The sequence below is a fragment of the Protopterus annectens genome, chromosome 10.part0 (genome assembly GCF_019279795.1).
Source record: "Protopterus annectens isolate FY-2018-M chromosome 10.part0, PAN1.0, whole genome shotgun sequence".
NCBI classification, from domain to species: domain Eukaryota; kingdom Metazoa; phylum Chordata; order Ceratodontiformes; family Protopteridae; genus Protopterus; species Protopterus annectens.
The window spans coordinates 101,293,759-101,307,239 of record NC_056744.1 but is presented as its reverse complement, the minus strand read 5'-3'; the positions used below and the strand labels follow the sequence as shown (position 1 = coordinate 101,307,239).

Genomic DNA, 13,481 nt, shown 5'->3' with positions numbered 1-13,481 from the left:
AGTAGCCTTAGTTATGTGGGTGAATTACTCTAGCTTGTTACATTTGGGATCCCCTGGAGAATGGTCCCTGCAAAGTCTGATCTAGCAAAGGAATCCAGCTTAAAGTGCTTTGTAAAAGTATGTACAGAGGACAAAGTTGCAGATTCTAGAATACTTCGAGTCCAACCTTTTTCAAGAAGCCACAGATGAAGCGATGGCCCTGGCAGAGTGGGCCTTGACCCTGTCTAGAATAGTTTTCTTATAGTGAGTATAACAAAGGTTAGCCTTTGACAACCATTTGGAAACAGTCTGCTTTAACACAGGTTGCTCTTCCTTTTACCTACACAAGAATGAACAGCAGATCTGAAGATCTGAAAGATTTAGTTCTGCCAATATAGTACCTGAGTTGTCTGTGGACATCCCAAGTACAGACTATCCTTTCTCCCTCATTTTTGGGTTCAGGAAAGAAAATGGAGAGAGGGACAGTTTGGATTAAAGTAAATTTGGACACCACTTTAGGTGTAAAAGAAGGATTAGTTCTCAAATAAACCTTGTTCCTGTAGAAAATGAGACAGGGTTAACTCACCATAACAGCTTGCAAAATGAGTTTGAATAAGTATTCTTTCTGTGTATACTGGATAATAATATTCTATTCATAACATCCTTTTTCTGATTAACATCCAAATAGTTGATGCTATCTAACCCAACCTTATAAGTAAATGTTAAAAATTATGTGGTAGTGTTAAGAAATTCCATGAATTGCTGCAACTTGTGCTGGCTACCTGGGCTTTCTAAATGTATTTAAGAGCTTTCTACTATGGGGAATTTGTCTGATGAAGTTTAATATAGATTAAACAAAAGCACTCATGTTATTAAGTTATTTATAATAAAGTTTTTGCAGTTCTAGTATAGCGTCCGTTCGTCTTGCTTTATTTTTATAGTCTAACACAAACTCTTAGCTTTAAAATAACCTTTGCTACAGAGGAAAGCATCAATAATGCACAAAACTGTTAAATGGAAGTTTTTCTCCCAAAATGGTCTTATTTGCCCAGCAAAGGAGCAGAGCAAGCAGACTGATGATCCTCAAAAGTCTCAGAGGAGCATACTCTTCTGCAGATAGTTTGGATTTGTGGAAGGTACCCTGAAGCTTTAGAAGCTGGCCAGCTGTTATAGCCTTAGTTAGATATAACCCATACAGCTAAGGCTACTGCAGCAGCAATCAACATGATGAACATAGCCTGGTTGTCTAGTTGTCTTTCATTTAACATGAGGCTTCTGTTCCTCACATCACAGATTTTCCAAATTCCCATTCTATTTCTCTCTTGTAATTCTTGTGAATATTTTGAATTGAAATGCTACTCTTTATTCCTTTTAGTTCCTTTAGTCAGCATTACTTTATGAGTGGCCTGGATTCAAGAGGTTAAATTTGACCGTAACTCTTTCAGATTTCACCCTGGTCAAGCTATGATTAAAACTACTTAAGTCTGGAGCACTGTGGTGGCGTATGGGAATAAAGCCCTAACTACAACCCGACAACTTGGGTTTGATTAGCAGCTCTGATGAGTGATGACAGCGGTGTGGGATTGGTCTACCCATCCTGGGGGGGGCTCACTGTTAGCTCTCCTGAAAGGGGAGGTGTTGTCCAAAGAGGTGAGTTGCCCTCAAATGGAATCAGCAAGTAGGGGTTTAAGGAAAGGAAAAAGTGGGTAGGGTATAAAAAAAAACACAAGACAGAAGCAGAGATGTCTGGGCCCCCAGGACACCCTTAAAATCCACAACTGACCCAGTGACACTGGAGCAAGTCTGGGGAGGTTATGAGAATGCTGGTAGACCCAGTATGGATGTGAGGCACTGGGGGCTAGGCCAGTATCAGTGACGTCCAAGGGGACCAAAAAAAAAAAAAAACTTTAATCCTGCCCTCCATAAGAGTTTGCTAAAACAAAATAAGTGTAAGCAGCTGATCCTTACTATTAGCACAACTACTAAGTGAAGCATTTTCCAGGGTAAGAAGTCATAACCTTAGTACAATCTCCTTCATTAATCAAATTCATGCATATGTAAAAAGTACAAAGTGCTGAATATGTTTTTCAAATGAGTAACTACACGGTTGGAATTTACACACCCTGTTTCCTCTAGCATTGCAATGAGGACTGGGAGGTTCAGCTTCTTCACTGCGATACACACTACAAGTGTAATGATAATAATGGTAATAATGTTTGTTCACATTCATTTTTTGCAAGTCTTATTTCTGTAGGCGACTAATGGGACACTAGTGTCTTAATGGGCAATTTCAAGTCATGAAAAGTTATTGAATAAAATAAACCTAAATGAATTTGGAACAATGAGGACTATGTGAGCAAATATGAAAAACTATGTACTAAATCCAAGGCTGAGAGATGGTGTGGACTATATTCCTTTATTCCAGGGTGCAGCAACCTCAGATTTAAAGTATACAAGTAGCAGGGACATGGTGAACTCAAAGTCAAGAGACACTTTATGGCATTTACTATATGGTTTTTACAACTCCATTTCTTTTAATTTACATATATTTGATGGTCCATGTGCCACTATTCTATGTATTTTTCTGATGGGCCACTGTAGATGGAAACTGAGACTCATATATCATCTCATGTTACAGCGAAAAAGGAAACCTTCTCTTGGCTATATTTTGCCAATGTGCTCTATTACTGGTTTAACTGTGTGATATAACTTTACTGTAATGATTTACAGTATATATATATATATATATATATATATATATATATATATATGAAATAAATGAGATAATTTGTTTAAAATTACAGCACTAAGCCTTGCTTAATGCTGACACACTACTTCATTGAAGGATATGAAAATGTCTTTTCTGTTGTACACTGTTTTTCTAAATAGTGTTTTTTTTCAGTAGTTCAGAAGTTGTTATATTTTGTGATTTATGAATAAACAACTTAATTTGCAATCTCATCCACCCCCCCACTGAAAACACACACACGTGCATACACACACACACACACACACACACACACACACACACACACACACACACACACACACACAGAAATTAAATACGCACTATTTAAAAATATTTCAGGAGAGTAACACAGCTTGAGTCTTCTGCATCTTAATTCTCAAAGAAATTGCTAGTAAACACAAAGAGGCTCTACACACAATAGTGAAATATGTCAGCAGCAGCAAAGAGCAAACAGCAAATAATATTATTAACAAACCATGATGTTTACCTTTCATCCCTGGGTATCTTCTTCTGCTGTTTGCTTTCTGAGCCAGGCACAGACATGGCTACATTCTGAGCTTCTTTCTCATGTTTGCTGCAGTCCTGTGGAAATACCAGAAACTATGACTCTGCACATACTACTCAGTAAAAAGGCAAAAGTTATACTTTAAACTGTAAATGACAATCATACTGTTTATAGAATATATTTTTCTTCTGCATCTAGGACCTCTGGATTTCATGCTGAAAAAATATTTTTGAAATAATTTGGAAATTCAAATCGTAGTTTAATTTTTAAATCACCACAATTAGCTTTTTTCCCTAATAAGCCAAATTAGCCATTTACGTGGCAGAACGGAGGTGTTTCAGCAAATGATGTAAGATGTGAAGGATGCCAGCAGCATACCCCTTCTCTATTCCATTTTTCTGCCTGCTCTCCCCACATGCATACTGCTATGGAGAACCATTCTAGTTATCTGGCATGGCCTACCCCACCTACTAATTATTATTCATTGCAAAACGCGTCTATATTATCTTACCGAAGTTTCAGAATATCGAATCTGATATGGTCGACACCATATAATCGAATTCTGAAACATCGAAAGATAAAAAAAAAAAAATGCCTAAAAACAAAAATAAATAAAAACTTACCTTTGCAAATAGGAGGGCAATCCCCCCTGCACTCCCCATGTCGGGGGCTGTGTCCCCATACACCCCCTACTTAAATATAGCAACTCCGAGATCGCACTACATTGAACTACATGGAAATCTCCCCTTATGGAGATTTCCGTTTAAACGTTCAATGTTTTTTGCTTTCGCTAATCTGGTGCGGACAATATCAGCTTTGATACTGTTGGCCTTCGACAACATGAAGTAGACCCCTGCAAAACTACCCAACCTAGTTATCAGGGACTTCCTAGCCACTCTGCCTGGGTTATTGCTCACTAGCAAACTACCCATCCCAGTTATTGGGCACTATCTGGACACTGTACTGGTTATTAATCATGTGAGACAGAGCCATCCTAATTATTAGGCACTGTCTGGCCTCTGTACTAGTTCTTACTCATCAGAGAACTACCCATGCCAATAATCGCATACTACCTAGTGTGCCTACTAGTTACTGCTCACCAAAAACCTTTTCAGAGGACTAACTGTAAATATTCTTTAACGAAGGAACATCCTTTATCTTCCAGCACTCCAAAGGTGCTTCACAATACGAGAGATGACCACAAAGATAATATAACAACCTGATTTATTCCAGAAGAGTTTATTATTCTACTCACAAGACTTGCCAACTTTACAAATGTGTGGTAAAGGACTGCATGATGGGACTGCTGATTCAAAATAAAATATTAATTTCAGATATGGATTACATGTTCACACACACATCTTTTGATATCGGTGTGCTTGACTACTGAATAGATTCTGCAGTTCTGCAGCAAAATAAGAAGGATGGCTACATCTGCAGCATTCTGCACCATGTAAGCAAGCAAATGTATTTTCTTACCTCAGTAACTTAGCAAACAGCTTCAGAAAGTAGGGGTGGGAGTTTTACAGACTCTCATTGTATTGCAGAGGAAAAATGTTATTCTTAAGAGACATCTGGAAAACTGTGGCACTGCAGCTTATATGTTTACTGCTCTTTACAACTGGCAACATCTGACTGATCACGCAGTGGCTGGTGCAACTACAAAGAGTTCCAGGGGAGTTGTGAGTCACTTTGATAAAAACACCGGAAACAGTGTCTTGGGTGCACTTACAGGAAACACTGTCCTTGCCTAATGAAGGAGTCCAAATAGTGTGTGTGGCAGTGGTGGTTTCTGGCAGTAAGACAACTGCACAATAGTTGGGCTTCTCCAAATATTGATGAGTACCACACAGTTTTGGTGAAAGCCTCAAAAGTAATTCTGTTGTCTACTCTGAAAAATGTTAGGTGCAACGTTTGGAGAAACATGGCTCATTTAAGTTAAAGTTATAGATACGTTTTCAAGAGTAGCAGATAGAATGAACAGAATGAAGTCTGCAGATGGGGAGTAAGTAATACACTATCAAGTGTGCTGAAACGTACACATAGTTAAGTCAGTCCTTTGAAGAATATGCCAATAAGTTTCAGCAGTGAAAGAAAAAAAGCAAGCTACCCAATTATTTTTGCATCAGTTGATTCCACATATCACTAATGCAAACAGGGAGGGTTCTTATCTTAGTAGATCAAACCTTCTTCTACTCTGACAGAGTACTCTGACAAAGCAGTCAAGAAGACATTGATGATTACTGTTTATCTCCCAGAGATACTGGTGTGAGGTTGCAAAGAAAACAAAATCTATAAATACAAACATCCATATTGTTCCAGTGACACACCCTGAAAACTGTGCTCAAACTACAGCAGTTCCAAAATGCCACCAGAAGTGATGCTTCTAACCCAGGCTATGTCTTACAATGAAGCATGATGTTAAATTCTCTTCACCTCACAGCCTGCCTGTACTGATACCATCAGAACCTAAGAAGGTACTTCATAAAGCTGTTTTTGGCTATGGTAAGGTTCTGCCAAATTAAACAAAGACAGGAAGATATGTAGATTAAGGGTAAGGACTTTTAGCTAGTTCTGTGGCTTAGGGAGCTTAATCTCTGACTAATGTCAATATTCAGCTAATGGCTCAGGATATGGAGGAACTGACACAAGACAGCTGTTGCGGAGTGGCTAATCTTGTCTCAACCATCTCAAACGGGGGGGGGGTTGTGGTTGGACTACAAATAGGGGGCATGAGTGGTAGCATGGGTGCTTCCCCCTATGCAAGCATAAAAGCAACAGTTGCAGAACGGAAGTTAGGGTTATACAAAATATATATATATATATATATATATATATATATATATATATATATATATACTCATAATCCTCACTACCCAGATGATAATACCATTCCTAGATCCCAACACCTGCCTGAGGAGAATGGACAGGCAATAGTGCTCTTATCTCCAGAGACACAGATGGATCAATAAAAGTAATCCGGGGAAAGCTAGATGGTGAGGTTGAGGACTTAACTAAAAGAAGAAAATATAAAAATAAATTCTTTAATGATCATTGCTGGAAATCCCTGAAGAGAACTAGGAAGTCCTATTTTTTTTTGCAAAGTTTTGGAAAACATGGGATGAAACAATATTTGCTTTGTAGCTCCATCTGCTGTGCACTAACAGGCAGCAAGGGTACAGGGAAAGTGATTATCCATGCTGTAGAGGGTTAAAAGTTCTTAACTACAAACTTGCTTCATCTTATTGTCTTATGTTTGATCCCATTAGTTTCCATATACATGGTGTAATTCTGAAAAAATAATTTAATCAGACAGTGCTCCCATGTTACCCCTGAAACCCAGATAACAGGTTAGACTACTAGGTACATGTTACCTAATAAAAAAGTCCTCATAAGCATGTTTGCTTCTACATTACATATAAAGAAGTGTCACACCAAGAAATGTCAAAGTTTTATATCATGAATAAAAATTCTTTACAAGATCACCAAAGTAAATGTTAAGGTTTTGTTAAACTGCAATGATTCTGAAAATGTTTACTGTATCCTAGACTGTTGTAACACCACCTTAATTTAGTACCAGCCTACATGACTAAATGTGTACAATAATGTAATCCTTCTATTATTTCAGAAATTTTAAATGCTCAAGGGGTTGGTGTTCCTTACCATTAAAATGATATTGTGTACTGCTGACTGCATTTTATAGTGAAGAAATGTGATTCTTAATCTTCTAAAGCAGTCCATGAAAAAGGTAGTACACAGGGTTTTACTTCCTGTTTCTAAATCTGGCATGTACTGGCATCATTAACTTCAAACAAATAGTAAAGAAGTGATGAGTAGTGCTAACTCATCTGATCTAAAGGTAGGGTGTGCTCACAGCAGGGAAAAATAAGGCATTATTCTTGTGACCCCACTATTTCTACTATACCCTCATCTTCACAGCTTCAGGCAGTACTAACTCTGTGGGAAGTGAGTATTACTAAACTGCTTGCAAAGGAGGGCAAGAACATTTAAGTATGTCTACTTAAAGATCATGTTTGAAGGAGAGAAAGAAACTTTTCAAACAAAAAAGTGTTTGCATGCATCTTTAAGCACATGAACACTTTTTGTAAGACAAGAAAAGTGTGCTTTGCAACCTTTAAAAAAATATGTCGTTTAAAAGCTTGCCTCCAAATATGGAAGACAAAATGAATTGAGCATTGTTTACAGGATGATATTCACTGATGGGCAGGCTGTGCTTATGTCACTTTGGGTTCCAGCTCTAATTATGCTGGATTAGCACAGGTAGGTAACTGTAAATTAGTTATGTAACTGCAAACTTAAATTAACAAGTTTGATAAAAAATAATGATTATTTTTTTACATAACTAATTTATAATTACTTACCTACACTAATCCAGTATAGTTATAGCTGGAACCCAAAATGATGTAAGCACCAACTGCCCATCTATGAATATTTATGCTACAAACATGGCCTGGCACATTTTGTCTTCCACACTTGGAAGCAAATATAAAAAGTTTTTATTTGTAAATAGGTGAAAAATTACCTTTTACTTTTGTATAAAAAGTGGTCACATGCATAATGTATGCAATCACTTTTATACAAAAACAAAAGGTCATTTTGTACCTTTAGATATCATCTTTAAAGGTGCATATGGATAGGCATATTATGGTCCTTATGATCGCTTGGCTGGTATTTTCCCATATATTCTTAAAGACTTCAGCAGTAAGGATGTCATGAAATTACAATAAAATAGTATTTGTAAAGTCAAAATGTGCGTGGAATTTTCAATAGGAAAAAAATCATGAACATATCAATATTTTGTTCTCACAGTCAAATATGTAAGCTCTGATATAGTACACCTACCTTGACTGTAAAGAGGTAATGTAAAATGGTAAAATGATAAGAAACAAAAAAAATTGACAATTTATTCACACACACACAGACACACACACACACACACACACACACACACACACACACACACACACACACACACACACACACACACACTAACTTTGACTGAGATCAAATGGCAGTAATAGTCAATCATTTTCATCCACAGGCTGCCTCTGTACATACTAATTACAACCACTTCAAACTGCATACACCCCATATAGCTTTATGTGAGAAAAGAAAAAAATAACAGTCACAGTAATGTGTTTCAATTTATTTCACATTAAGAAACATTAGGTCTGCCAAAAATAACAACTGAGATCAAATGACACCAGGAATAAGTAACTTTTGTCCTTAGACTCAATATATACCCACTAATTTCTGTCACTTTCCCAGCTGTGTACCACATATGTTAGATTCTTATCAAATAAATAATGGGCAAAATCATAAATTTCATCTTGTTTCACACAAACACACACTAGCCCTTGCATAAAATTATAATAAGAAAGCAATATCTGGAAAGCCTTCAGTCTGGAAAACCAAGAGACACTAGTATGAGTCATTTGCACCTACAGTCTGCCACAGTTAAATACTGCCATTCTGAGAGACAAAATCCAGGTTATGTCAGTCAATATTTGTATCAGTCTGCTTCAGCATCTGCTTTCACTTTAGTTGCATTTTGCAGGATTTGTTTTTAAAAATTTTATTTATAGCAGGATTTGTTTTAATTTACCATTGTTTTTAATATAGTCAGAGAATTTCTGCCATATAGTGCCCAACAGACTTAGCAGCACTCACAGTAGAGTTACTGATGTCACTGCTGTCCCAGAAGACTAGAAATTGCTGATGAACTGCTAGTTGGCTTTCAAAGGTACAGAGGCAATTAAAAACAAGACCTAACAGTTTTAGGCATGTTTTGATGCAATATTATGCAGTAATAATTTTATTAAGTAATGACACAATATATTGGCAAAAATGGCAAGCCATGCTAATTGGCCTTCAAATGTACAGATGCTATTAAAAACAAGACTTAAAAGTTTTAGCTTCATTTTGCTGCAATATTTTAAAATAATGAGTTTCATATGAAATGTTAAATATAATGGTCAAGCCATTTTATTTCATCTTAAAGTGAAAATATTCATTCCCTTTTTATAACATATTTTTTATTTTAAAAACGTGCATTTAGTAAGTGCTATTACTAGAAATAATTACAAGCAAAATTGCTGAAATTTATATCTGTATTTCTAATTTCTAGAGTTTAACAGTAAAATGAGATAGGCTTTAAAGATCATGTGCAAATGTTTATCTTACCGTTTATTTTTGCTGTAATTATGGTTTCATCATGTAAAGTAGGCTTTCTGGTTCTAAAAATAGTTTTTACTTTTTTATTATAGTGGAACTACGTTTATTAAGTATAGTAAACTTGGGTTTGTATTTACTGTAGGTTGAACAGCTGTCCATTTACTTCCTGATTCCATGTTATATGACCAAGCCTTCTGGTGATGTAATACAATAGTTAGTGAGTTTGTATAGTGGGATTTTGTAGTCTGCAGCACATTTCACAGATTTCAACACATAAATGCAGCACAATCAGTCAGTAACTTAACCAGTCAATAAATCAGCAAATAAATACAGTTATATTCAAGAAAAACAGAACAAAATAATACACATTGTAAAGTGTATAATGATTAGCATACGGTAGAGTAACACAGATGTAATACTAATACTTGTCTGCCATGGGATAATCACTTTTAGGAAGAAAAGCATGGGTTATGTGAATCTTCTCCACTGGCAGCTTTACAGTATTGCTGGAATGAAAATGTTTGTAATATTCTGTGCATCCATGAAAACGAAGATACGACGTAGGTCACAATGAAGATGAAATGATAAAAATGATGTTGACAAAGACGAATTTGAAGATGATGACAAGGATACGGATAACAAATATAATGTTGACAGAGATGTGATAAGCATGATGATAATGAACATGTGATGACACTGCTGAAAATGCAATGACAAAGATGATACAATGAATGTGACATATAAAGAGGACACTGAGGATGACAATGACGTGATGATACAATTATAAATGATGATGCAGTGAAGATAACTAACAAAGATGAAGATGATACATCTTCATTTTCATCACCTCTTCATTAGTGCATCAACACATCGTTAATGTCACCATCAACATTTTTCATCACTACATCTTCATTAAATCTACATCACCACATATGCTTCACCACCACTGTATATTCATCATTTTCATTATATTCACTGCCTCTTCAATGATGTGAAGATAATGATGCAGAGACAGTAAAGATGAATACCCAATGAAAATGACCATGAAGATACATCTTCATATTTGTCTGTCAACTGCATTTCATCATTTTTTCATATACTCATCACATTTTGTATACTATCATCATCATATCTTCTTCATATTCATATCTTCACCATTGTTATCTTCAATGTATCTTAATCATCAGCATATTTGTCATTTCATCATATCTTCATTATCTTCACGTTCATCTTCGCCATGTTCACTGCATTTAGTTATTTTCATCAACACCTCTTCACCCTATTCTCAGCAACTTCACCTGTAGTTTCACTGTACTTATATCACTATCAAACTTCATCATCATCACCATCACAGCTTCAGTTTCTTCTTTGTCAGCATTGTAAACGTCATTATTGCATCGTCATTATCTTCATCATCTTCATCTCATTTTTATTTAAATACATGCTCTAGAAAGACTCACACTCCAACAAAAAAACCCTTAAACCCTGACTCCAGAAAGGAAGTCTATACCACAAAACATTTTTATACATGCACAGAATATTTCAAAAGTTATCATTGTAGCACTAATCCTTTCAACATATAACATGGTTACTGCAAAGCTGCCATTTTATATGGGTCTATATCAGCTTATCGAATGCTGAAAACGCAGAATGCAATTTAATCAAACTGAAATGTTCAAAATCTCAAAAGAGCGAACTGGCGGAACATCAATTTCTTTCTCAAGGAAAGAAATTGGTGTTCCATGCAAAAAAAACAAAAAATGTAATATTTTAAACACTAACAGAAGTGGGGGGATTCACTCCCCCCCAATGTGAGGGGATGTGCCCCCCCACCCCCCTACTTAAATATACCAACTCCAAGACCGCACCACAGTGGAGGAAATAGCAAACTCCAATGACGGCCCACCGATTTCTTTCCCTGGGAAAGAAATCGATGTTCCGTCAGTTCGCTCTTCTGAGATTTCAAACATTTCAGTTTGATGAAATTAAATTTGGTGTTTTCAACATTCTAAATGCTGATAGGAACCCTTTATACACCTTTATTAAATTATCACTTAAGACACAGGCAAGTATACATTAACATAAAGGAAAACAAACCATACTGATTTTTTTTCTTTTATATACATTACACATCACATATTTCTTTGTTTATAACTATCATCAGTCAAACATTACACAATTCACTCAATTTATGCCTTCCCTTAAACCTTACTCCCCCTCCTGAGCACTACTCTGCATGTATTGTTCCCACAATGTCCATTTATTTCTATGTAATTTGTTCCTTTTCTAACACATCAATACTTCAATCACATTTGTTTTAGACTTTGAGCCCCAGTTTCTAGCAATTTTTTTTGCAGCCAACAAGATTTAAACTTAACAAGGCCTTATTGTCTCTAGGCAATTCATATCCTGTGTCCCAGCTCAAAAGAACTATTTCATTAGTTATTGCCATTTGCTCATGGAATATTTCTGACAGAGTAGTCTGTTGGGGATTTTTACAATTTGCAAACTCATTACATCTCAATATATGTTCCAGTTGCCTCTTACTTCCCCATCATAGCTCCAAATTTTGCAATCTACCTGAGAAAAAAAATCTTTTGACGTCTGCTTAGGGTATAAAAATACCTATGGAAACATTTCCAAGCAAAACTCATAAACTTTCTAGACTTAGTTGAACACTTGGGAGCCATACATATGTCCTCCCACTGTTCCCTTGTAAAGGCTAAAAAATAGTATTTCTTTACTGTTGGCATTCTGTCTATATAACTTTTTTCTGCATGCTGATGCCTTAGTGCCATTCTATCAGACCAATATTTACGCATACTCTTTTTCTTGGGACTTGCAAATAGAAAACAACTTAGACACTTCTTGTATTACTTTAATGTCTTGAAGTTAAAGAGTATGTTAATGTTGCAACTCAAACTTTGTGGAAAAAAAAAGAAATAACCAGTAATATCAGTCTTTTCCCATACCTGTAATGCTTTTATTTCTAGAGGTGTTAACATACATTAATATAAAAGAAAAAAAAAACATATGAATGCGTTTCTGGTTACATACATCATATCATATAGGTTCTTTTTTATAACTATCATTTGTCTAACATTACATAAATTGCTCAATTTCTGCCTTCCCTTAAACTTCTGTCCTTCTACAGAACATTATTCTGCATGTATTGTTCCCACAATTTCCATTTACTTGTTTCTTTGTAATTTGCTCCTTCCCTTTTCTAAAGGTCCCACTTCCATTTTTTTCTCTTTGTTACAATATTCAGTACTTCAAATACAGTTGATTTAGACTTTGATTTCCATTTTCTAGTAATTGCTTTTTTGGCAGCCACCAGAATTAAACTTAACAAACCCTTACTATATATAGGCAATTCAAATCCTGTGTTCCAGCTCAAAATAATAATTTCCTTAGTTACATCAATTTGCTCACCCAAGATTTCTGAAAGAGTTCTCTGTAAGGGATTTTTTTTTAAATCTGCCAACTCATTACACTTCCAAAATGTAGATCTCAGTTACTTCTTTCTTCCCCATCATACCTCCAACATTTCTTATCTACCTGAGAAAAAAAAAGTCTGCATGCTATATACAGTACCTCTGCAAACATTTCCAAGCAAAAATCATAAACCTTCTGTAATCTGTTGCATGCCTGGGACCCATATATGTGTCCTCCCATTTTTTTCTCTTGCAAATTGCCTTTCCAGTCTCTCTTCCCAATCTTTTCTAACTTCATGCGATTGGTTCTTACATTTATGGTGCAATATTTCATATACCCTACTAATTATCTGTTTTTAACAGCACCTTCTGTTCTAGATTCAACTAAAAACTCTATCAAAGCAGTTCTTTCACTTAGGGTTCTCGTTGCCTATACCCTGACATCAATCCCTTGTACAGAAGGCAGTCTCTAGCCTGCAGTCCAAATGTCTTGTTGATCTCATCCCAACCTATTACATTTACCACTCTAGTTATGTGCTCTCAATACTCTGGATCCTTTGCCAGTTTTTTCCAGTAAATTCCAGACCCTCTTGCCTATTTCCTGTACTCCAACTTT

General features: G+C 35.9%; 1 protein-coding gene across 2 annotated transcripts in view; it reads right to left on the bottom strand.

Annotated features, from left to right (window-relative positions):
* Positions 1 to 13,481, bottom strand: part of LOC122812981 — a 304,669-nt gene that overhangs the window by 88,879 nt on the left and 202,309 nt on the right. For both annotated transcript variants that reach the window (XM_044085072.1, XM_044085074.1), the window contains exon 7: positions 3,216 to 3,310. In XM_044085072.1, the coding sequence (XP_043941007.1) occupies positions 3,216 to 3,310 (95 nt within the window). The remainder of the gene's footprint in view (positions 1 to 3,215; positions 3,311 to 13,481) is intronic.